Here is a 27,024-nt window from a genome sequence, read left to right as displayed (position 1 = left end):
TACCATAATAAGAGTCCTCTGCCTGGAATGTTTCTTTCCCCCTTGTTTATTCAACAGTTCTATTCATCCTTCAAGCTTAGTCTAAGCTTTGTTTTACTCTTTTAGTGAACTCTTGTTAGCCATCCTTCTCGAATTGTCCTTCCTTTCCCCCACCTACAGTTAGTCATTACTCCTTTTGCTCCCATGTCTGTAATTCAGATGTTATCTGTTGTTTTATAATTGTTTTCATGTTTGTTTCTCTAATGAAACCTTGTGGGTGTATATGTTACATTTCTTTACATGCCTACACTTTGAGGAATACTTGTCATGAAGTAGGCTTGCAGTAAATTTTTTGAATGAATAAATGACTTTCAGGAGTAAATATCAATTTAGCGGAAAAAAAATCTCATGATAAAGAAGTAGTAGATAAAAAATAAATAGGAATTTAGTTCATGGTATCTTGTTTATGGGTATCAAATATGTTTTAGGGACAGTTCTTCATAGTTTTCATACATTATTTATTATCTTAAAATTGTTTTGGGGCAACAGAAAATCCCTCTCTCTATATAGACATATATTTATGTCTAATCTATTTAGAAATTTAAATTTTAAATATAACATTTATAATATATAATATAAAGATATATATATAATTTATACAAAATATAAAGATTGTATTTCCTGTGTTATCCAGATGATATTTCTGGTTAAAAATTTTCAAACTCAGTGAAGGTTATATGGATAAATTTTAATTCTTACACATGCAATTTGTAAGATTTTTCTTAAATTTATTTGAAGCTCAGATTTTATGGCTTCTTCTTGGTAATTTTATAATGTTTAGAAACATGAGTTGTTAAATGACTAAAGATTTTTTTCTTTGACTCTGATTTTTTAATCAGAGTTAACATATATGTTACTTTCTGATCAGGTAAAAGCCTCAGTTTGCAATAAATTAAGGATGATCCAGAATAAAGCAACTTTAAAAAAAGACATGTGTTTTAGGAGTTTTAAAAGCTTTGACCTGACTTTTTTTTGTCATTGAGGAAGAGTGTAATTTTGTATTACTGTCTTCTATGAGTTATTCAGTGTGCTATTTTTATTTTCTAAATCAAAATGCATGAAATTGAATTTTGTTCAAAGTATTTCAGATATCTTGAAATAAATAATGTTTTAGTGGTTGAGAGTTACTATTATGGTTTTATGTTTTGCAAAGTATGTATGAAATAATTGAATAGTGCTTTTAAGTAATCTGGAGAACAAAAAGTTTGAATTTTATATTTTTATGTTTTGTTGGAAAACTAGTATAATTCCTCTCCAACTGAAAGCATAATTGTTTAAGTATCTATAAGTCATTTGTATTTTTCTATAGTTTAGAAATAATATTTCTATATTCTCTGCATTAGGCTGTTAACTCTGAAGAGACTAAAGGTTGGATCCACAAATTATTATAGAACTTAAATCATTTCGTATCAAAATAGACTTTAAAATGCTTTTTGTTGACACTAGTAACTGTAAAATTAGAGCTCAGTATAAACTCACTCCTTATTTCTTAATTAATAGTCATACATTATTAACTTAAAATGTATAATTATTCCTGGATTTAATAATTCTAAATTGTGGGATTTAAATTATCGAAATCTTAGAAATGTTAAAATGTTCCTTTGACAGCTCTCTCCTGAGCATGCAATACAAAGAATCCTAGGTTATTCTTTCTCAGTTTACACTGTTCTTTTTTCCCCCACAGTAATCACCAGGATTTATACTTCTGTATTTGTTTACTTGTCTAATGTATGGCTCTTCCACTGCTCCATAAATTCCAGGAGAGCTGGACCTTATGGTCTGTCTGTCAAAGCTGGGTGTTTGCAGTGCCTGGTGCAGTGCTAATGTTATTAAATGAATAAGCACAAATGCAATTGTAATTTCACAATTTTTGGATCTTCGTAGAATGGAAGAAATATTATTCGTGTTCAAAGGGTCCTTGCTCTCTCTCCATCACAAATTTATTCTTTATGAGTCATTTCTTTCATCTCTAAAATGAGAAATGGGAGAGGGAATTTGAAGAAATGGTAGTGGATGATCATTAATATTCCTTCAAGCAATTTTTTATAGTGTAGTGTAAATATTATGATTACTTTTTAGACAGTAATAATTAAACATTACATATTGATACTCTAATTTTTTTTTCATTTTAGTGGTATATGATCAGCATTGTCCACATTTACAATCGATGGAGGAACAGTGAAATTCGGTGTTATGTTAATGGACAGCTGGTATCCTATGGTGATATGGCTTGGCATGTTAACACAAATGATGTAAGTTTTTATTTATCTGTGTTTTCATGTATTTGAGTGTTTATAACATGAATTGAATAATAGTTTGTTAGAAAGGTAATAGTTTTACTTCAAAAGTATTTTTCTATTAAGTGAATTTTTAAGTCTTAATTTAGTATAATTAAATTGCTGAAAGACGTGATTAATGATGCAAAAAAATAAAATTACTTGGCCAAATTATTAAGTATTAGGTCAAACATATATATATGCAGTATTCTGTTATTTTCAGAATCTCAGGCATTAAAAGATGTCTTATGCCTTATTTTGATGTTAAGGAAGACCTTAAACAGAATAAACAAGTGTAACATGTTCCTATCATTTATAAGATAAATGGTAATAAATACCATGGGGAAAAATTAAGTGGGAACATGTATAAAGAATGTAGATGTGGAAAGGGAAAAGCTAGATGGTCTAGAGATGGTCTTAGTGAGAAGAGTGGAGGGAGAAAGGCATGTGGAGAAAAATTCCCATTCAGTGGAAACAGTGAGTACAAAGGCTTTGAGGCAGAACTGGAAAGTTCATTGAATAACAAAGCAGCCAGTTTGTGTAGAACAGAGGGAGGAAGGAGAGAATGATGTTAAATGATGAGGTTAGCCAGACAGGAGAAGGGCAAATCATTTAGGGCTTTATGTGCAGAGATAAGGCCTGAATTTTTTTCTTACCCAACATAAAAATCTTTGGAAAGTTTTAAGGCAGACAAGTGACATGATGCTGGCTAATATTTTAAAAACATCATTCAGGCTACAGTATTGAGATTATTTTGAAGGGAAATAATGACAGATGCAGGGAAATAAGTTACATAAATTATTGTGATAATTACAAAGTGATAATGTTAGTTTCAGCCGGCATGTTAGCTGTGGAGGAGGTAGCACAGTTGGATTCTAGACAGAGGATGTCTAGGGTTAAAACCTCAAGAGCTCTTATTTCTCTGTTTTGGGCCTTTCCTTGTCTCCATCCTGGCCTGTCAGAGACAAGGTAAGAGATATGTTCTAATACCCAAAGGACTTCCAAGCCCAGTTATTATTACAACCCTACCGGCATGCATGGTTTTATAAAAACTTGCATCTTTTTAACAAAATTCACTTCCCAAGATTGTTCTCATTTTTCTAGACTTCAGTCTCCTTAGGGTGGGAGATTGGGTCTTGTTCTGTCTTGTATTCTCCTAAATAGCAAGTGTGCATAGTCCATAGTTTGTTCCCCAGCTCAGGAGTTGGCGAACTGTACCCAATGGGCCAAATCTGACCCTTGATATCTTTTTGATTGACCTAGGAACTAAGAATCTTGGTTTTTATATTTTTGAATTTTTTTTAAAGACTCAAACAAGCAAAATCAAACAAAAATCAAAGAAGAATCTGTGACAGAAACCAGATGTGGATTGCAGAGCTTGAAATACTTACTATCTATTCCTTTACAGGAAAAGCTTGCTTGTTATTTCCTAGAAACTCATAGTTGGGTCACAGTCAGTAAATATTTCTGAGAATGATTTTGTCAGAATTAGAATATTCAGATGAAATTCTGTTTTATATTTGCCCTCCAAAGAGATCAGTCTTTTTTATTATAGAATTATTTTGTTGACTGTCACTGACTCTATAGTCATATTAAAAAAAAAAAAACAAAAAACGAAAGGAAGAAAAGACTTAGATTTTTGAATTATTTGCAATAGTATTCCAAGAAATGGAGAGGCCTGGACAGTAACACATATGTGCATGTACATTATGCAGTCGTGAGATCCTGTACTTTTAATTAAAGATGAGGTATTTTATGAGGACATTCTTTCTTTGTACCTCATTCACAATTACTTATGATTCAGGTATAGAATGTGAGGATGGGAGAAGGAAACTGGACAGTGACTACTTTCACTGGTCTGGATAGGTGGAGCCAAGTATTAGGTGTGATTTAAGAAGTGATTTTAAGAGTCTCGTCAAATGTGACTTCTTAGGTGCTGAACTCCCCAGATGAAGAGCACTGTAGTGAGCAAATTTTGGTGGTTATTGTTTACTTGAGTCTGCATAATGCGTACTCATGTAAGAGTGAAATAGAGAAATAGAGAAATACATCCCTAGTGGAGAAATTAGGTAAAATATAAAAATTCAGTCCTATGTATTTACGGTTAAAATTTAGAATAGTCATTCTCTTGATTCAGGTAACTGTATGGACAATTGAAATCATAACAGTTTTAAAATTACTTTTACGTTTGTAAATAATTAGTTATAAGCCCTTTTGCTTTTAGCTGTACAATTTAGAAAGCTGGTCAAGTGATTGCTGAGTCAATGATTATTGTTTGTTTGCTTCCCCTGAAATATGTAACATTTGACTGATTAACTTTTCCTATGAAAACTTTAGTTGGCTTTTATTAAATACTCCATAGAGTCTTAACTGTTACTTTATTCTGATATTATTGTTATGCTTTATGGTATTCCTGATAATGAAGGCAGGTATCCTTAAGTATTTTGCCATTACAAAATAAAACATTTGATTTTTCTATGACCTTTTTAAAAATAGAGCTATGACAAGTGCTTTCTCGGATCTTCAGAAACTGCCGATGCAAATAGGGTATTCTGTGGTCAGCTTGGTGCCGTGTATGTGTTCAGCGAAGCCCTCAACCCTGCACAGATATTTGCAATTCATCAGTTAGGACCTGGATATAAGGTAGTAAAACCATTTTATTATAAATTCTATGGAAAGTTTTAGATAAGAAACGTGATATGATAGAATATATAGTGATTTTCTTTCTTTACTGTGGTTTAAAAGTCATTCCTTTATTTTGGAGCTGAGTTAATATGTTTCAGCTTTTTCTCTTTTTAACTATTTTCCCTTCACGAACTTTTTTTTTATTCTTTAGAATGTTTTCTTATGTTGAAGCTGTAGCTTTTGTTGACATGGTTCTGAAATAATAAATTTTATAAAACCCTATTACTTAAATGTGATCCTTGAAATCTCAAATTTTGAAATTTATAAACTATATTATGAACAACTGAAATGTTAGAGATAACCCAAAAAGAATAGTTATTGATTCAGAGGGAAAATGATACAAAATATTATATGTAGCTGAAATTATTCAGTTTTATATCCTGCTTTTGTTTGTCCTTTGCTATGGCAAGGAAGTGGGTACAGGAGTGACTTTTTTTTTAAGCAAGATATTACATTTACACAGATGAATTAGTTTTTAATGGGCAGTATACCTGGCTAGGGAAATACATGAGTTTTGTTTAAATCATATCAGGAATTGTGATATCCCAAGCTGTTTGGAACTACAGTATTTATAATTCTGAAGTACATGTGTTTCATTTTTTTTTTAAACTTAGTGTTTAAATAATTAGTGTGAAATTTGTGTTATGGAAATTTAGGAGTACAAAACACTAAAAATATTTCTTCTTTTGCCTTTGTATTTTTGCATTAATATTTCTGTTTTAATTTTTCTGTTCTATATAATTGGACATGTGACTGAATTTACTCTTAATTAAAAGATATTTCTGGTCCCAGTGATTTTAATAACCATAATAATACTGAATGACAAAAGTGCTATCATTTTTATGTCAATGGAACGGTACTTGCTACCATCTTTTGTCCATATCATTTTATTTGTTTTACTCTTCCTAGAAATGAATGTGTGCTGACATAGCTAGTTTTTCTTTCATTGGTCCTTTTGTTGGGTTTGAGTCCTAGTTCCGCCACGTGTTTGTTGACTGTGCATTGAGAGTGTTTCTGTAATCCAGATTTTTGGGTTAATACGCAAGTTGCCTTCCTTTCATATTTCTTTGCTTTGTTCCATATTAATATTTGAAGTGGCTTTCTTCAAGCACTAACAATGAAATTAAAGTGAAAAGCCAATGAAATATAAATAAAGGTAGAAAATCAAGAAAATACAGATATGCAAACCGTAAATACACTATGATTGCTATAGTGAAATTTCAGAATTGATGGGAGCTTTTGGCAACAAAAAGGAAAAAAGGTTAAACATAAACAATTACATATTTTCCACATTCAGAAAGGAGCAAACATTGTCCTGAACCACTTTGCAAACTTAGTTATTTGTCATATGGCTTTCTTATCCTGTTCTTTTGTACTACCAGTGAAAGTGAGTAGTAACCCTGTGTCACTGTGTTCTGTACAGAAGTACTCACGTGATAAAGAATCTATCCCTTGCATCCTAACATGGACAATAGAGTACCTTTATCAGCGTCAGATCTTTTAAAAGAAAATACCTATAAATTTGAGTCATCACATGAAAAACTATTTTTCTCAGTTATGAAAGTTCCCAGCCTATAGGCATAGGCCACTGGGCCCCTTTTGTTAATGGAGGTCGATTGTATCCATTGGTGCATGTGCATTTTCTCAACTTTTAAATATTAAAGAGTGCAATTACTATCAGACCGGTGTCTGCAAAATAATTTTGACATTCAAAAGTTAATTTCTGGAAATTCAGAGAGTGTAGGAAAGTAAAGAAGATGCAAATGAAAATCAGATTATTTTTCAGTTATACATGAACATATATATAGTCATTGTCACATTTTTTTCTCTGTGAGCTACCATAAGATCTTGTATATATTTCCCTGTGCTGTAGAGTATAATCTTGTTTATCTGTTTGAAATCCCAGTCTATCCCTTCCCACCCCCTGCCCCCTTGGCAATCACAAGCTTTGTGTTCTATGTCTATGAGTCTGTTTCTGTTTTGTATTTATGTTTTTTTGTTTGTTTGTTTGTTTTTTTAGATTCCACATATGAGCAATGTCATATGGTATTTTTCTTTCTCTTTCTGGCTTACTTCACTTAGAATGACATTCTCCAGGAACATCCATGTTGCTGCAAATGGCATTATGTTGTTGGTTTTTATGGCTGAATAGTATTCCATTGTATTAATATACCACATCTTCTTTATGCCGTCATCTGTTGATGCACATTTAGGCTGTTTCCATGTCTTGGCTATTGTAAATAGTGCTGCTATGCATATTGGGGTGCCGATGTTACTCTGAAGTAGGGTTCCTTCTGGGTATATGCCCAGGAGCGGGATTCCTGGGTCATATGGAAAGTCTATTCCTAGTCTTTTGAGGAATCTCCATACTGTTTTCCACAGTCGCTGTACCTAACTGCATTCCCACCAACAGTGTGGGAGGGTTCCCTTTTTTCCACAGCCTCTCCAGCATTTGTCATTTGTGGATTTTTGAATGATGGCCATTCTAACTGATGTGAGGTGATACCTCATTGTAGTTTTGATTTGCATTTCTCTGATAATTAGTGATATTGAACACTTTTTTCATGTGCCTATTGATCATTTGTATTTCTTCTTTGGAGAATTGCTTGTTTAGGTCTTCTGCCCATTTTTGGATTGGGTTGTTAAGTCGTATGAGCTGCTTATATATTCTGGAGATCAAGCTTTTGTTGGTTTCATTTGCAAAAATTTTCTCCCATTCCGTAGGTTGTCTTTTTGTTTTACTTCTGGTTTCCTTTGCTGTGCAGAAACTTGTAAGTTTCATTATGTCCCATTTGTTTATTCTTGCTTTTACTTCTATTGCTTGGGTAGGCTGTTCTAGGAGAACATTCTTGAGATGTATGTCAGATAATGTTTTTCCTTTATTTTCTTCTAGGAGGTTTATTGTATCTCTTCTTATGTTTAAGTCTTTGATCCATTTTGAGTTTATTTTTGTGTATAGTGTAAGGGAGTGAAGAGCCTCATTTTTAATTTGTAATAAAAGTTTACAGCATGATTTTTTTTCAAAAAAAGATCAACAAACTGCAACATCTATTAATAAAGGTCTTTAAAAAAACCCTGTAGATTCTGAAAATATTTTTTAAAAATTTAGAACTAAGGAACATTTTGAGTTATAGAATATAGGTATAAGTACTTATAAGGTGATTCTTTTGCAAAGTACACCACTCATTTGATCATCTTTGTTTAGCTATATTCGCCTTAGAATATCAGGCATACTACTTTATAGCTATACTATGTTTAAAATACTAGAATTTCAGTGGATGACAAGAAAAGTGCTCTGGTTTTCTAATGTTCTGGTTTCCTTCCCCCAGTGCAATGCCCTCAGCAAGCTTTATTATCCATATTTAAATAAAATTTTTACCCAGTGGACTTAAAATGGGTATTCCTATCTTCCTATCAGGTTTTTAATCCAGTTAAGTTACATTTTGTAAATACTAACAACTTTCTCTTCTATCAACTAAGAATAATAATGCTGCCTAGTGACCACTGAGGGGAAATAATATAGTCTAATGCTGTTCCCTTATTAGTCAAAGACCTCCAGTTAGTATTTTTAAAGTGTCATTTATAAATTCATGGATTTAAATGTATTTGAGGTGTTTCAGGCTATATAAGTTGTTGGGTTTTTTTTGTTTTTTGAAAGTTCAAATTATTCCAACTCTGGAAAATGGATATCTCTTCTGGTTGGTCCCTTAGTCCATTTGACATGACCTTGTATCTTTTTTTTTTTAACAATTTTTTTTTATCGAGTTATAGTCATTTTACAATGTTGTGTCAAATTCCAGTGTAGAGCACAATTTTTCAGTTATAGATGAACATACATATATTCATTGTCACATTTTTTTTTGCTGTGAGCTACCATAAGATCTTGTATATATTTCCCTGTGCTATACAGTATAATCATGTTTATCTATTCTACATTTTGAAATCCCAGTCTGTCCCTTCCCACCCCCCGCCCCCTTGGCAACCACAAGTTTGTATTCTGTGAGATGACCTTGTATCTTTGATAGCTTCCTTGCTAGTTCCTATGACGCTGTTTCTGGCTCATCCTGAACATTTTGTTGTTTCAGTCCTGAAATCAGCCATTACTTCAAGAACCCCTAGTTTTTATTAGTGGTGAATGTAGGACTTGTGTTTCATCTTGACCTTGTCTTCGTTAAATCTGTATCTCCTTTCTTCCCCTTTGAGAATTCTCACTGGCAAGTAAACAGATGATGTTAGAAAAGCCCATAATTACACATATAACAGTCTAAGAACAGCAATACCAATATACCCTACTGGTGTAATTACTGAAAAAAGTTAATTTGTTCTGCATATGCTCTCTCTATTCTCCTTGCCATTTTGAATTTTTGAGGTATATTGTGAGCTGAATTATATACCCCCAAAATTCATGTGTTAGAGTTCTCACTCCCAGTAACTCCAGAGTGTGACTATATTTGGAGATAAGGTCCTTAAAGAGGTAAAGTTAAGTCATTAGGGTGGATCCAAACACAATATGAATGTTATGCTTATAAGGAGAGGATATTAGAACACAGGCAGGCACCGAAGACCACGTGAAGATACAGGGAGAAGGGGTCAGTCATTTACAAGCCAAGGAGAGAGACTTCAGAAGAATTCAGCCCTGCCGATACTTTGACCTTGTATTCTAGCATTCAGAATTTTGAGAAAATAGATTTTTGTTGTTTAAGCTACTCAGGCTCTGGTACTTTCTTATGGCAGCCCTAGCAAACGAATACAAGGGATTAGCTACATTGTGAGTGCACATAGTTATTGCATATTATTCTTTCATCTTTAAAGTCTTATTTAGTCATAGTTCTGTAAGTACCTATATTTTTAAGGGTCATCACATTCCTTATATTGATGTGTTTTGGGTATCTGAAGCCCATTCCTCAGGAAGAACTCATGGAATAATATTTTTTGAGACGTGTGTAATCAGTATTGGTTTATTGAGGGCCATTTTGTTTGATAGCCATTTGCTAGGCTATAAAATCCTTGGGTAACCTTTCTACATCTCAAATATGTTACTAATTTTCTTCTGGCTTAAAGTGTTTTTGTTGAAAGTCTGATGACAGTCTAATATCCTTTCTGTTGTAAAGCTCCTGCTATTTTTGCCTACATGTTCAAAGGATTTTTTTTTTTCCTTTTTTGTTTAAATGCTGCAGATTTGCTAGATTATATCTTGGTTATTCTGAGTTGATTTCAGTTAAGTGGTATGGGCTTTTTAATACGCAGTCTTGTATCTTCTTATATTTTAAGAAATATTTTATATTGTTTATAATTTTTTCTTTTTTTCTGCTTTAGTTTTCTTCAGAGACTTTACTATACATGTTTGATTTATTTTGCTCATCTTTAATGTTATCACTTTCTCTTGAATTTTCATCTCCTTTATTTCTTTCTCATTTTTAAACTTAAAATGAAACTTACAGAAAAATTACAAGCATAGGACTAAGCAGTTTTTTCCCCTGACATGATGTCCAGTCATTGCTGAATGTTGTGTTTGTACAAACAAGAACATTTCTTCACATAATTATTAACATCAGTGTATTACCACCATCTAATTCTCAGACCCCATTAAAATTGTGCCAGTTGTCCCATAATGTCCTCTATAGGAAAATGATCTAGTTCACAGCACTTACATTATAATATGTCTTTAGTCTGCTCAGTAGAACAGTTTCTCAGTTTTTCCTTTATTTTCCATATGGATGGCCTTTTCACCTGAGGCAGGCTGTGGCATTATTTGCTAGCCACCTCTCACTCCCTCACAGATGCCTTCTTAATCCTTCATCTGCTCCAGTTCCCACATTGGCCAGGCTCTCAGCAGATTTCCTCACCCCGCACCACCATGTTATTCTTGCTCTGCAGCCTTCTTCACCTGCTGCTGGGCAGCCCTCTTGTTTAGATGTCATGTCACCTCTCTGGGACTCTGGGACACCGCATGCCAGGTACCCTCCTAGGCAGTTGTGCTTCCTATCCTGCTGTGTTTTGATTTTGTATCCTGCAGTTTTGCTGAATTTATTAGCACCAATAGTTTTTAGTGTGTATGTCTGGATTCTATAGGATTTTCTATATATAAAATTATGTCGTCTGCAAATAGAGGTAATTCTACTTCTTCCTTTCTAATCTGAATGCTTTTTATTTCTTTTCTTGCCTAATTGTCCTGTCTAGAATCTAGTATAATGTTGAACAGAAAGAACATTAGTGCAGGTATCCTTGTCTTGTTTCTGGTCTTAGGGTCAAAGCTTTCAGTCTTTTAGCTTTAAGTGTATTGTTAGCTGTGAGTTTTTCATTGATACTTTTTTATCAGATTGGGGAAGTTCCATTCTATTCCTACTTTGCTGAATTCTTTAAAATAGAAGGGTGTTGGATTTTGTCAAATGCCCTTTCTGCGTTTATTAAGATGACTTTTACAAAGAACCAGCTTTTGATTTTGTTGTGTTTTCTCTTTTGTTTTTCTTATTCTCTATTTCAGTAATTTTTCCTGGAATTCTTAGTGTTTTCTTCCTTCCTCTTATTTTATGTTTAGTTTGTTCTTTCATTATCCAGTTTCATAAGGTGAAAGACTTGCTTTTTGATCTAAGGTCTTCTTTTTTATTATAAGTACTTATAATGCTAAGTTTCCCTCAAAGTACTGCTTTGGACCCTGCTTATATTTTGATATTTGTATCTTTATTTTCATTCATCTCAAAATATTTTATAATTTCCCTTTGACTTCTTTGACACTTTTTTTTTTAGCAATTTGGTGTTTATTTCTACAATATTTTTGAATTTCTGAAATTTCTTCCTATTTGTTTCTAATTTGATTCCATTTTGGTCAGAGAATGTACTCTGTTTTATATTTATCCTTTTAAGTTATTCAGGATTGATTTATGGGTTAACATTGGTCTATCTGATATTTGATGTACAGTTAAGAATTACATGTTCTGCTGTTCTGCGGTGGAGTGTTATAGAAATGTCTTTTAGGTCTAATCACCTTACAGTGTTCAAGTCTTCTGTTTTTTTGTTGACTTGTGCCTAGTTATCCTATCCACTATTCAAGTTGGAAATTGAAGTCTTCAACTATTATTATTACCTTGTCTATTTCTCCCTTCATTTCTGTCAGGTTCTTCATGTATTTTGGTGCTCAGTTGTTAGGTGCACATATGTTATTATCTTTCTGATAGATTGACTCTTATTATTATTATTAAATGTCACTCTACCTCTAATATTTTGCTTTAAAATCTGTTTTCTCTGATATTAGTACAGCCACTGCAGCTTTCTTGTGATTTGTTGATAAATTTCCCATTGCTTTTACTTTGAATCTGTTTTTGACTTTGAATCTACAGTATGACTCTTATAGAAATACATTGTTGGATCTTATTTTATTATCCAGTCTAATAATCTCTGCCTGTTGAGTGGATTGTTTATTCCATTCACCTTTAATGTTGTTGGACTTATATCTGTCATTTTATTTTTGTTACCCTTATCTCATATTCTTTTTATGCCTTTATTCCCCCTTTACTGCTTTCGAGTTGAATATTGTCTAATGTAGCATTTTCATTTAATAATTTTTCACTCCTTTTTTTTGTTTTTACTTATTACTTAATGGTAGCATTGACTTAGCATTTACATTTTTGCTTATCAAACTCAGCTTCAGACTTACACTGACTTAATTCCAGTGAGATACAGAAATGTTTCTCCTTATAGATCTATTGTGTTTTTCTTCTTTTTGTGATATTGTTACACATGGTACATATTAGTATTGGTTACAAACCCAACATTACATTATTGTAATTATTACATTATGTAATTGAATGTCTTTTAAGGAAGCTGAGAGAAGAAAGAAAATCAACTGTATGTTTATAGCTTTTGTTATATTAACTTTATTTTTCATTTATGGATTTCCTCATTTGTTCAGTTACCACCTGGAGTCATTTCCTTAGCTCATTATGGCTTTCCCACCCATCTCCTTTGTGTTGTTATTAGGAAATGTGTTACAATTCTGTGTTATAAGCAAAACCATACATTGTATACATACTATTTCATAAAATTGCTTTGAAATAGTTAAGAGGGGGAAAAGAATAAATATGCATTTATACCATCTTTTATAACTATGACTACTAGTGCTCTGTTTTTCATGTGGATTCAAATTACTGTCTGAGTCAATTACTTTTAGCTTGAAGGACTTCCTTTGTATTTCTTGTAAGATAGGTCAGGTAGCAGCAAATTATCTCAGTTCTTATTTGTTTGGGAATGTATCTTACTTTCCTTTTAGATATGAAAACTAGATTTGCTGGTTGTAAATTCTTGGTTAATAGTTTTTTCTTAGAGTATTTTGAATGTTTTATTCCTCTGTGTTTGGCCTCTGCTTTTTTCAGATGAGAAGTCTGCTGTTGATCATATTGTTGTTCTCTTTAAGTAAAGAGTCATTTTTCTCATGCTGTTTCTAACATTTTCTCCTTGTCTTTACCTTTCAGTATCACTATGATTTTTCTGTTTTGGATTTCTTTGCTTTTATCCTTCTCTTATCTGTTCCTGGTATTCTCATTCTTCATATGTTACTTGGTTATTTCCCAAATTTTTCTTAAGCTCTGATCGTTCTTCACTCTTTTTTCTCTCTGGTTTTTGGATTGTGTAATCCCTATCAGTTTATCTGTATATTTGCTAATTCTTTCTTCTACTTGTTCAAATCTACTGCTGAGACCCTCTGGAGAATTTTTCAATTCAGTTACCTTTTTCAACTCCAGAATTTCAATTTGGATTGTTTTTTATAGTATCTTTCTCTCTTAGAAAATAATACTAAATTTCAATTTGATTAATATTTTAAAGTACCAATTTTATTAATATTTTAATACAATAGTAATTTTATTAATACTTTCCCAGTATTTAGAGTTTTATTGAGAGGTAATTGACACACATCACTGTATAAGTTTAAGGCATACAGCATGATGATTTGATTTACCTATATTGTGAAATGATTATCACAGAAGGTTCAGCTAACATCCATCATCTCATATAGATACAATATATAAAAAGAAAAGAAAAGAAAACATTTTTTTTCTTGTAAAGAGAACTCTTAGAATTTGTTCTTTTTTGTGTATATCGGTATCTCTCTCTTAAGTGATGTACTCTATTGTGGCGTTGTCATCATAACTATATTTGCTTCCCTAACTATGGTTTCTTTAGTTCTTCAAATGTATTTTTAACAGCTGCTGTGAAGTCTTTTTCTCTAAAATCTGACATCTGGTTGCTCTCACTAGCAATTTCTGTTGCCTGCTTCCTTTCCAGTGTATGGGTCATGTTTTCCTGTTTAACGTGTATGTTTCTCAATGCTTGGTTTGAAAATGGACATTTTAGACAATGTATTGTTGTGTGTCTGGGTACTAATACCCCCCTCCCTCTCCAGAGCTTATTATTTGTTTATTTACTGGATGGACTACTTTAGTGTTCTTTTAAAAAATATTTTTTCTTCAATATTTGCAAGAACTCACCATTGAATCTGCACCTGGAGTATTCTCTATATTAAAATTAAAAATTATAAATACAGATTTGTAAATTGATGTCACAGAATTCATATTTTGTATTTCTTCTCTGAATGTTTTTTAATTTTACTTTTTAAAGAATGTATACATTTCATTTATATGATTTTGTTTTTGGAAGTTGGCTAAAGTTTGTTTTATGAACTCAAATATGTGTCTTCTTTGCTGGTTATTCCATGTGTTCTTGAAAAGAATATGTATGTGCTCTTGTTGTATATAATGTTCCATACTGAAATATACTGAAGTGTTCTATACTTAAGAAAGCTGTGTCATATATTACTCCTTTGAGTGTAACTAGTAAAAATGTGTTCACATCCTCTTTTTTCTTCTAAAAAATTATAGCAGCTTTATTGAAGTATAATTTACATGTCAGAATTCATTCAAGTATACAAGTAAATTATTTTAAATAATCTTACAGAGTTGTGCAAACATCACCACAATCCAATTTTAGAACATTTCTATCACCCTAGAAAGATCTCACATGCTGTTGGCAGTCATTCCTCATTCTCTTCCCCATCCTACTCATATAATTTTATGTAACAATTCTCTTTTTGAAAATCCTTAAAGTAATAATCCAATAAATATTGATATTTTTGCACAAATCTGCTTACTATACCTTAAAATATGTTTGAAGACTTAGAAGTGATCTGTATACTACAACTGGGATTAAGATAAGAAAATTATTATATTTACATAATGGATTATATGGTTACAGTCATTTATTTTTTAAATATTACTTTATTGAGTTACAGTCAGTTTACAATGTTGTCAATTTCCAGTGTAGAACACAATTTTTCAGTTATATGTGAACATACGTATATTCATTGTCACATTCTTTTTCACCGTGAGCTACCACAAGATCTTGTATATATTTCCCTGTGCTATACAGTATAATCTTGTTTATCTATTCTATATATACCTGTCAGTATCTACAAATTTCGAACTCCCAGTCTGTCCCTTCCCACCTGCCTACCCCCAGCAACCACAAGTTTGTATACAGTCATTTAAATTGCATCATATTTTTAAAAATCTTAATGTGTTACATATAATTAATTGTGATACGAAATTGTTTTGCTACTGTAAGCCAAAGTATGGAATAATGATCTTTGTAGTATGGACTGAAAAAATTAAGATCATTTTTTCCCAAATAAGGTTAGATCTTAGTAGGCAGTTTAAATATTTTATAACTTTTAAGAGAATATTTTAAACTTTTTTTTCCTTTATAAGCAGTATGAACAAAATGAAACTAAAAGTTTTTTTGCCTGATAATGGAATGTACATACATTCCAGCAGTGTTAAAATACAGACATGGAGAGCTGTGTTTTACAATACATTTTGCAGTATTTTATTTCAATCATTATTTTTAGAAACCATATACTCTGAGTTCTTAAGTATTATAGTTGTAATACCACCAAAAGCAAACAAACGAAAAGGATAAGAAGTATCAATAAACTACTTTAGACTAATTGTCTTTAAAGGATAGTAATCATGAGCCAAATTTACTTAAATTCACTTAAATTCATTGAATATTATAAAATAAAGTGTATCAGTAATTATTAGTACAAGACTTTCAGCTCAAATGCTTGTTTTCAAGTTCAGTGTTGGACAAAGGACATGAGTGATTTCGTATTTATACTTCACGGCCCCTTTGTTTCTCAAAACAACCAATTATTTTATACATACAATATATAAAGGAAAACTGTGCAGCTTCTCTGAACAGAGCCAAAGAAAAATATTTAAATAGACAAAAACTGAAAATGGTAGATTTTAGTAATAATAGAAAAACTACAGTTTTATGATTAGTGTCCAGAAGGAAGACCAAAATTAAGGAAGATGAAATAGGGTAGTGTGGTTTTAATGTTAAGAGTTAGGGATGGATGATTTTATTCTAAATTCTGAAGTTTTCCTGAATAAGAAAAAGTCATTTAAAAGTAGTGTTTAATTGACTAGAGGAAAACTAAAATGATTCCATTAGGATGAATTTTCTCATACAATTTTACAATTCAGAAGACATTCATTAAAGCTTTTCTGTGCACAGAGCACTATTATAGGCATTATGGAAGATGTAAAACTGTAAATTATCTTTAAAGATCTTACAGAGAAGTAAAGGGAGAAAGACAAAAAACAAAAAGTAAAATTGAATCAACATATAATTATGATAAAAATCTGTGAACACTAAGTCCTTTGTGATCATGGAGAAGGGTTCTGACTGTAGGAACTGGAAAATACTTCAAAGAGAAGATAGCTTTAAAACCAGTTCAGAGAGGTCCATGAAGCTTCTAAGATTAGTTTGAAATTCCTATAAATTAAGTGACTTTTGTTTCTTTTAGTGGGGATTGATCTTCCCTTGATTACCTTTTATGAATCCATCCAACTGAAAAATGCTGTTTTTTTTTCTTTTTTGTTCAGTTGGTACTCCTTAACTGATTCCTTTTACCTATGAGGATGACAGTTAGATTTCATAAACAGTGTTTTAAAACTTGCTATCCAATTTACAAAATTTATTGTTTAATTAATTGATTTTTAAAACATTCATCCTGGGTTAGAGGGTATGCTTAGCATGCACAAGGTCCTGGGTTCAGTCCCCAGTACTTCCATTAAAGTAAATAAGGAAATAAATAAACCTAATTACCTCCCCCCAAAACAAAACAAAAACAAACAATAAATAAAATATTGAAAAAAATTTCATCCTTACTCCAGTGATAGAGTAAGTGGTACTAGATTTGCCGTACAATTGTAAATAACTATAAAAATAGGCAAAATATATAAAACATCTCTTTTTAGATATTTGTCAATACACATAGCACAGACCAAAGATCCTTCAGAGGAGAAAAACATTTTGATATGAGTTTGATAATTACCTCAGCCTTGGCTGGGGCCAATATTTTTATTGAGGCACAAGGAGGTGGAGATCAGGCGTAGTAAGGTGGTCCAGGTGAGCTGAGGTGGAGATCAGAATTCAGGGCTTCTGAAACAGCTGGAACTTGTGGGGCAGGGTGCTGAAAAGGAGCAAGCTCTTGGGGTAGGGGTAGAAGTCTTTGTCAGGGTTCCCTGTGTGTCCTTGGCCAAGGACAGTGCTGTACATGTACAGTGTGAGATGCCATGAGCCCTAAAAGAAAGCAGGTGTTGCCAGTAACAGAAGAGAAGGACCAGAAGGCACACCGTTGTTTTGAGACTTAGGAAAGCCAGCCCAGTGAGAAAAGATGTTTATGCCCACATCCTCAGGTGCTCAGTAATCACTGATCAAATCAATGACACTAGTGGTATAAACAATCCAGGGGTTTTCCTCTACTAGATTGTAATCATTCACACATTTTCCCTATCAAATCATTTCTAAAAAGTTGATCTTTTATCATTCTATAATATTAATTACTATTGCAATTTAATTTTTGAAAGTTCCAACCTGCCAAAATATCCATTCTTCTGTGCGACTACATGCATGTTAAAAAAGAACTTTTGCTTATGTTAAAAGAATGAGTTAAATAAAATTGCTTGATATTCACAAATGATTGCTTAATTTCATATAAGCAGCTTCTTGGTATTAAACATAATACTCTTGGATATTGGTTTGTATCAGTGATGTGTTTCTCTTGTTTAATATTTAAAATATTGCAGTAATTATAGTGCTGGTACTTGGCACTCCTGCTAATTTGATATATGTCATAACTTTTTGAGGTTTGATTGGTTGAGTCATTTTCAACTATGTCGAAGTACTGACTTCACACATTGAAATATTCTATGCTAATCCATGTGCCATTTGCAGCATGCTTGTGACTATAATCTTTACTTTCTTCCTTGTTAAGGGCTGGTAATAAGGATTGTAGGGCATGTAATTAAATAAAATTCAACAATATATTGAATAATTATTATATTCAAGTAACTGTTCTGAGCTTTGGGGATTAAAAATGATTAAGCTTAAACTCTCTTAATGAAGATAATTGTATCTGTAAATGTTTATAATTTAAAGTTGATATGTGTACTGCAAGGGAAATATAATGAGAATACTATTAACGTTTTTTGGAAGGATGATTATTTCCAGCTATAGAAGTTTTAGTGACTCTTCATAGAAAAGGAAAAATTTTAAAGTTCTTGGAAAAATAAATAATTTGAAAGGATGAGCAGGATGTGATGATATAATGTGAGACAGAGGGCATGATTCAAGGGAGAGGAGCAAGGGAGCACAGGATGTGTTTATGGATTGGTCCATAGTCAGGCATGGCTTCATGGTAGACTACAGAGTAGAGGGAGTGGAGTGGTTTATGGAGGAATGCAAGGATGATTACCATAGGTTCAAACCAGTTACTAAAGCCTTTGAATATCAAGGTGGTGAATTTGGGTTTTCCATTCATGTGGAATTATCGAAAAAATTTTAGCAGGAAATTAGATTGATTATATTTATGTATTTTCCTTGAGTAGTTTGGTGATATTAGAGTTTGAATGATTATTTTTTAATGAATTCAGATGAATTATTTATTCATTTAGAAGAGAAAAATGTACAAGGGGCAGCGTTGTTTTAATTATACAGCAGGAAATAGGATTCATTGAATTTTGCAGTGTCATTACTGTGTAACATTTGTCACATAGTGATTCTGGGGAAAGCAATAGATTTGTCCAACATAAATTCAATGAAAAATTGGCTATATTGTCATTGGTGAAGTTTTCAGAGATTAGTTTTAGAAAATTACATGCCTCAGCTCTTATAACAATTAGATGAACTTAGCTTTCTTTAGTTTAGCAGTGTTGTGGTGCATTTTCTCATATTTACATTAATTCCAGTTTGGATTATTAAACTTTTCTCAGTGAGGCTTTGCCTCAAGCAACTATGTCACAGTTACCTGAATTCAACTGTCATCAATGCAATATGCCATTACCATAAAATTTATGGTAAATGTTTTATGAGTAACATTTATGAAAAAAATTGCATTTGTCAAAACCCATAGAATGTACAACATCAAGAGTGAACCCTAACGTAAACTGTGGAATTTGGTTGATAATAATGTGCCCATGTTGGTTCATGGATTGTACCAAATTATGCCACACTGATGAGGGAAGGGGAGTATATGTGTGTGGATGGGGAGGACTATGTGGGAACTCTATTTTCTGCTCAATTCTGCTGTAAACCTGAAACTGCTCTAAAAAAATAAAAGTCTATTAGAAAATAAAAAAATTAACATAGAAAGTATATAATATTAAGTAGGAAAGGATGTAGTGCTAATAGTAGCTATCATTTTGAGTTGCTTTTAAAGAACCAGTTATTGTTCATAGTGTTTTATTTACATTATTTTATGTGTTGGGTATGTAGCAGATAAGAGGCAAATAACTTGTGGATAGAGACACATCTACAGGTGATAGAGTTGGGATTCAAACTCAAGTCTAATTGGTTTTGAAGCTCCTGCTTTTAACTTTACTGTACTGTACAGACAACATAGTAATTTGCAGGGGAAGGGTTGGTAATTTAGTTTATTTATTTATTTAAACAGAGGTACCAGGGATTGAACCCAAGACCTAGTGCATGCTAAGCATGCAGTCTACCACTGAACTATACCCTTCCCCCTACACAATAATTTTTGTTTCTCAATTTTTTAAACTTTTTGTCCAGTTTAGTTGAAATATAATTGATATGTAACTTGTTTTTTAGTTTAAGGTGTACAACATGATTGGATATATGTTTATACTGCAAAATGATTTATCACATTAAAGTTAATTGACACATCTATCATCTCACATAGTTACAATTTTTTGCATGTGTTGAGAACTTTTAAAATCTTTCTTAGGAACTTTCAAATATACAATATAGTACTGTGAACTATAATCAACATGCTATAATTATGGACCCAGAACTTACTCAGTTTCTGCAGAGAAATTTAAACTATTTCTAACAATTTTAACGATGCCTTTCTTATTGCAGCTAGCACATCTTCTCATCCTTTGTATGAAATGGTAACATGTTTTAATGAATATCTCTTCTGGGTTTAAAATGGCTATTGTGATTTTTTTTTTTGTGGAGTACCATTGATATTCACTATCTTGATATACTTATTATAGTAATGACAAATATTTTTATGAATTAATATTTTTTAGTCTCAAATGATAGCCATTTTTCTGTATTAGTAATTCATGTGAGAGGCACTATTTACTTATATAAATACTTTTGAAAGTGTTAACCAGAAAAATTAAATTTATGTTATAAATTATTAAGGTAGATCCTATTTACATTTAATATCATCTGGGTTTATATTTTTCTAATAAATCTATTTTATAAATAATAAAAAACAATAAAAATGAGAATATGAAGATCTGAGTTTGTTTATTAGCATAATAAAATTTAACTCCTAGAACTGAACTGAGAATAACAAAGCAATATATATGCCACTAACCAGTGCCTGACACATGGGAGGGTCCTAACAAACTGTTATCTTAAATGTTTCTCTGCTTTAAAACTATGTTACTATGTTACATTTAAAGAGTGTTTAATTTAGGCTTTGTTTTTTCAGAGCACCTTCAAGTTTAAATCTGAGAGTGATATTCATTTGGCAGAACATCATAAACAGGTTCTGTATGATGGGAAGCTGGCAAGTAGTATCGCATTTACGTATAACGCTAAGGCCACTGATGCTCAGCTTTGCCTGGAATCATCACCAAAGGAAAATGCATCGATTTTTGTGCATTCCCCACATGCTCTGATGCTCCAGGTGGGTGAATAATAGCTTAGTCTTCATCTTCTCATCAACACTGTGTCTTTATTTTACATATTAAACATTGTTCATCTATAAACCCCCTTTGCTGTGTGTTTTTCTCTTTTGGTTTTCTAGTTCTTTGAATGACGTTTTTTTGCCTTCTACCTTTTTTGGCAATATATTTTACCTAGGACTTGTCTCCTTAGTAGGAAATCTATCTTTTCTGTTGTATTATATGTTCTATATCCTTTGAAATAAAATCAGTAAATGAGCTAAAGAGATAGTTGTAGACATAAAAAAAAAAAACCTTTGCTTTAAGAGTGTATAACTCCCCAACATCAAAATTACCTGAGTGCCTTTAAATCTATTAACAGTATCTCCTATTCTAAAATACATTTTGGTTTGTAGCTTCATATTTTCAGTGTAAAAATCTCTCAACCTAAAATTTAACATTTAAAAGTGATTAGCAAAGACATTTCAAGTTTTTATTTTATGTGTATTTTATTTTATGTGTATGCAATTGAGGGTTTTTTAAATGTCTGTTTAATTTAATTTCCTTACAGAGTTATTTGGAACAAGGAAATAGTGATAATGTTATACTTCAGAAAAATTTAATAAACACTTTTGTTTTTGAACATAGGATGTGAAAGCTATAGTAACACATTCAATTCATAGTGCAATTCATTCAATTGGAGGGATTCAAGTGCTTTTCCCACTTTTTGCACAACTAGACAATCGGCAGCTCAATGACAGTCAAGTAGAAACAACTGTCTGGTAAGTTTTCTTTGAATATGTAATTTATGGTGTTTTTCACACACTTAGATTATGCATGGTGCACTTGGTGCTGTGTAAATGTATTATAATACTGGTTTTTATTTTTGAAGTGCTAATAAAAGTTTCTTTCGGACTAAGGCAGATGTATATTTACACAATATAAAAAAGTTTGGCATTTAGATTTTTATGATCACAAAGGAGTGACTTCCTTGATAATAAATTAGAAATTCTCACCACCTGTAGCATAAAGATTATTTTATGCAGTTGAAGAAAACTGTTAGTCCTAACTTTACCCTTTGCAAATGCTCATGGTTTGGATTGTCCATGAAGTCCTATCAGATTAAACAGAATTACCAGAGTAAAGATTGTTCTCAAGAATAGTATTTAATGATAGTTATATAATTTATATCTTAAATACTGGTCTTAATCTATAGTGCTATTATCAAAAGACTAGCCCAGTATTAATTGATATTAACTTTTTTTATATATAGTTCATGTTTTAGAACTTAAATCTAACCAGTGATATATTCCATGTTTATGTAAAAATTCAGTATATTCAGTATCTTCTAATTAGGTTGATTTTATGTGCAATTATTGTAACTTCCTTTTTTATTTAAAAATTACCTTATGCATCAACTCTGATTTAATCTTATATCTTAGAATCATATATGTCATAAGTTAAATGTGAATTTTAACAGCTATTTTGACTGCATACATTGCTATGTTTGGAGAATTTAGAGGGAAAGCTATATAGGTAAATGTTAATTTTTACTCCAGAATTAATACAGAAATGCTTCTTTAGTGTGTACATGTATACATGAGATTCTTCATGGGTCATCCAATTTTGAATTGGTGGAAAAACTAGTGAATGAAACCAATATGGGAAAGGTTTACAGTCCATTGAGATGTAACATATGATTTTCTCATATTAATGATCTAAATTAGCTATTAACGTAATTCTATTTTAGTATTGCTAATAATATTGTCCCTGTATTGGAACCATCTTTATGTAAAGTATAAATGCAAATATAAATGTGACCTGTACATTTACAACAGTCAGCTTCCATCTATGGATCATGCTTTCTTTTATATCAGTGTAGTGTAAAGGTTGGGGTTTGGAAGTGAAAAGGAATCCTGAGGCCACGTCCTGCTGAGATACTACTTTGTTATGAGAGTTTAAATAATTTTATTGGGAGGCATATTAGCTTAGTGGAAAAATGAAACTTTAAATTCCAGTCCTGAATTTAAATTAAAAATGGTTTGCTCTGTATCATTAAGTGAACCAGTACACATTATGATCAGTAATTTAAAGCCTAGTAAGTGCTGTGAAAAGAAGCTAGAGATGAAGTAGCAATTAGAAAACTCTATGTGTAATTTAAATATTTTGTATGAATTAACATTAAGCCCTTAATTATTTTAACTTGAAATGTAATTTTTGCTTTGTGTAGAAAAATTAGAAAGATTATGCAGTTTGAAATGTTATATCTAAAATGATCATAATAATTTATATCATCATGAGTGGTTATTATAAAATCTTAGTGCTAAAACCATGTTTAACAGGTTATCTGGTCCATTCATCCAAGGCACATGGTTATTTTTCATTGCATGTCTTCAAAACTCATTTTAGTGTTTATATTATATTTAAATATTTAAATTGTGTTTATTTCATCATGGAGATAAAAGACAGTGTAAGGGCTCAGCATTCTGGTTTTCATTTTGATTTCTTTTTAGTTCTTTTATATCATTCATCTTAATTTCTCCATGTAGTAACTTTAACTTTTTCGGTGATATATATGTTCTTAGTTTATGGCCAACAGAAAACATATAATTAGAAGTTTATCACTTTCCTTTTTAATAATACTATATACCCAAGTTCAGGCAACCCTGTGATTCATATATGTGCTATTTTGAATTCTAATCTGATACTTTTTCATTGCTTCAAAGCCCTTGATATCTGAGGTTGGCTCTTTAGTGGACAATTGTTTATGTCAGTAATACAGTTTTTTGTTATATTTAAAGTTTTGAAGGGGGAACCTTTGTAGACACATATGCATCAGTGATACTGTCTTTCAGTTTTTAAAATACTAAAGGCAAGTTGTTAAATGGGATGCCCACCTCTACTTGAGGTGTAGATTGTAGATTCTTAGCTTTAGGGTAAGGATTGATAGAATTTCTTATTTTCTGGCTATATCATAAATTCATATATATGAATGACACCTTAAAATAGGATATGTCTGTCATCTTATTTTTAGTCAGTTTTAAACTCTTCTAGATGAATGAGAATTGCTTTGAACTTTAAAAATCTTCCAGACAAAATTCTATATACACTTTTTTCTTTTGAAAATCTGTTGGTATAATAAATACATACCCCAAATTGCAATATTATCTAGTTCTTGTTTACTTTTTGGAGAAATTGAGCTAAACTCTAAAATAAGTTAATTCTCTACTTCTGTGTTTCAAGCTGAAGCATCTTAGTTTCCGTGCACTTTTCTCCACTCAGTAGTCCCTGTTAATGAAGCTTTTCATTGTTTTTATAAGCCTCACCTCTGTTGGCACTTTATTATTTCTATAATCATTGATGAGTTTTACTGTATTTAGGGGGTTTAATATTAAAATGATTTATTGAAGGAATAAACATATCTTCTTTAGTCTTTAAAAATACGCTTTATTTGTGCAGGAGAATTTTTGTGACTGTTTTATCATGAAGGCTGCATATTATAGTTGTTATACGTGTGGACTTTCAAGTAAGATTCAAATCCCTAGTTTACTATTTATTATTAACGGAACATTGAGTGTGGTTTTTTTTTGTGCTTCACTTTCTACAATTATAAAATTAGAATAATAATAGCTCACTGGACTATTTAAATTAAACTCAATAAAATATGCAGATTGGCATAGAAGACAATACATCCTGGTTTTGTTATTATGATGACAGTAGGTTAGGCAATCTACAAGATTATCTCTAATGCTACAGTTTTAAATATGTATATAGTCAATCTTAGGATTGGTTGTTATAATAGGGGCCATATTACTTTATATTTGAACTTTTCTACTAAAGATGTTATTTATAGTAGAGAATTACTTATTTAAGTGATTAAGTAGGACTTATATTTTGAATTTCAGTTGTAGTGATGAAAACTGATTGTGAACTGTCTATCCATTTTCTAAATATAGTGGTTTAAAATTGAGGAATATGTAAATTCAAGTTTTGAAGCCAGTGCCAAATCAAAGAAAGCCTGCAAGGGTTTAAGATGATTTTTCTTTAGCTAGATTTTGGATTTTGTAGCTTCACCATTAGTATTTAAATCTCCAGGAATAACACTTTTATTGCTTTTTCTTTTAACATGTATTTTAGCCTTTATTGGAAAACAAACGAACAAAAATGAACCACAAAAAGAATAGATAAATGTTATTGAACTGAGTGAAATAGCTTGTGGCAACACATGCAGTAGTTTTAACGTGATTTGGTTTGAATGAGTAAATTAGCCAGTAGGTAGGTTTCATAGTGATTCCACCCTATTCCTAATGATTCTCAAGCACCATGATCACCTGGAGTAATTCTGCCAAGTGATCAAAGCTCTTTGGAGATTTTGTTATTGCTTGGGGATTAATACTATTTTAAATTGGACTAGTCAGTCCCATTCTGTTCAGGGACCATTGAGAGCACTAACTAAACAAATTGCCTTTCACTATATATTTAATATTTATTCAGTGAATAAAAAATGAATAAATGTTTAATAAATGATTTCTAGAAGTATAACTCTAACTTGAAATAATTATATCTTTTATATTTTGTGTCAAGGAATAACTCAGTAAATTACAAATTACATTTGACTGTAAATGACATCTTTCTCCAATTTGGTCCCAACCTCCCTTTTTTTTTTTTTTTTTGAGTGTATGTTACTAAACGCTATAGGTGATATAAAACAAAATGTTCCTTAGTGTTTGACTTAGGAAGAATTTGCTTTGAAGAAATAGTGTTTTCTAGCACAAGATATAAGTAGGCTTTTGTATATCAAATGATTAAAAATACACTAAGAGAGTAGTTTTCATTAGAGACAGTATGTGCAACAAGCAAGCCTTCTTTTGGTGTCAGACTAATGCTCAAACTGGTATTCTGTTGTGTATCATCTGTTCTTAGGTGATGGGCTGTCTGAGGGTGTGTAGTAGTAGCACAAGGCATTTACTGAGTACTTACTGTGTGCCAGTAGCTGCTTGTAATTGCATTATCTCATTTAATCATGTTCTGCTAATGAGGGAGAGAAAAACAGTATCTTGCTCAGGGTCACAGAGATTTAAGTGGCAGGTAAGAACCAGGATTCTAATCCTGAAAGCCTGAATCCAGAGCTCTCACTCCAAACTACCATAAATAACTCTGTGAGTCACATTTGCAAGCTGTGGAATGATTTTAATAATGCCAACTTTATCCGATTGTAATATTAATTAAAGTAAGGTAGTTTATATAAAGTATCTGTCATAGCCTCTGGTATATAGTAGACATTTATTGAGTTTTCTTTATTTCCTCAGTAAATGTTAGGTACTCTATTAATGTGATGCAATTTGGTATTTCTAAAATTTATTTTTAATGCTGTTCTAATTCTGATAAATTTAAAAAACTAAACACCAGCCTCTGGTGATAATTTAACTTAATTCTTATAATTCTTAGAATAATGTTCTCTTTCTTTTCAAATTATGATACAGATTGTTTGATAGACTGCTTGATGGAATATAAGCTATAAAAATTTTTTAAAATCCCATAAAGCATTTATGTCAGTGATCCTATAGTTAAGAATTCTCTTGTGATATGAATATTTATGACTCATTAATTTTAGTGGGCTAAATCCAGATATTTTTTCTTAAAAACTGTCTTGCTAGTCAGAGTTACTCTTGTAATTATCTTGAATTTTATAGCCCCCTTAGTAATTAAAATTTTCATTATAAAGTCTTGATTAGCACTCTTGTCATATGTAAACCAACAAAATTACCTGGAAATTTCAGCATTTCAGTGTCTAACAATCTAAATTTCCCCTAACACTTCAAAGT

At 31.6% G+C, this 27,024-nt stretch overlaps 1 protein-coding gene across 6 annotated transcripts in view; it reads left to right on the top strand.

Moving 5' to 3' along the window:
- The window catches only part of NBEA (neurobeachin), a 536,299-nt gene that overhangs the window by 73,902 nt on the left and 435,373 nt on the right, over window positions 1-27,024 (top strand). For all 6 annotated transcript variants that reach the window (XM_031465874.2, XM_064493205.1, XM_064493203.1 and 3 more), the window contains exons 7-10: window positions 2,172-2,291; window positions 4,812-4,958; window positions 21,025-21,222; window positions 21,848-21,981. In XM_031465874.2, the coding sequence (XP_031321734.2) occupies window positions 2,172-2,291; window positions 4,812-4,958; window positions 21,025-21,222; window positions 21,848-21,981 (599 nt within the window). The remainder of the gene's footprint in view (window positions 1-2,171; window positions 2,292-4,811; window positions 4,959-21,024; window positions 21,223-21,847; window positions 21,982-27,024) is intronic.

Source organism: Camelus dromedarius, chromosome 13 (genome assembly GCF_036321535.1).
Source record: "Camelus dromedarius isolate mCamDro1 chromosome 13, mCamDro1.pat, whole genome shotgun sequence".
NCBI classification, from domain to species: domain Eukaryota; kingdom Metazoa; phylum Chordata; class Mammalia; order Artiodactyla; family Camelidae; genus Camelus; species Camelus dromedarius.
This window is presented reverse-complemented; position numbering and strand designations above follow the sequence as displayed.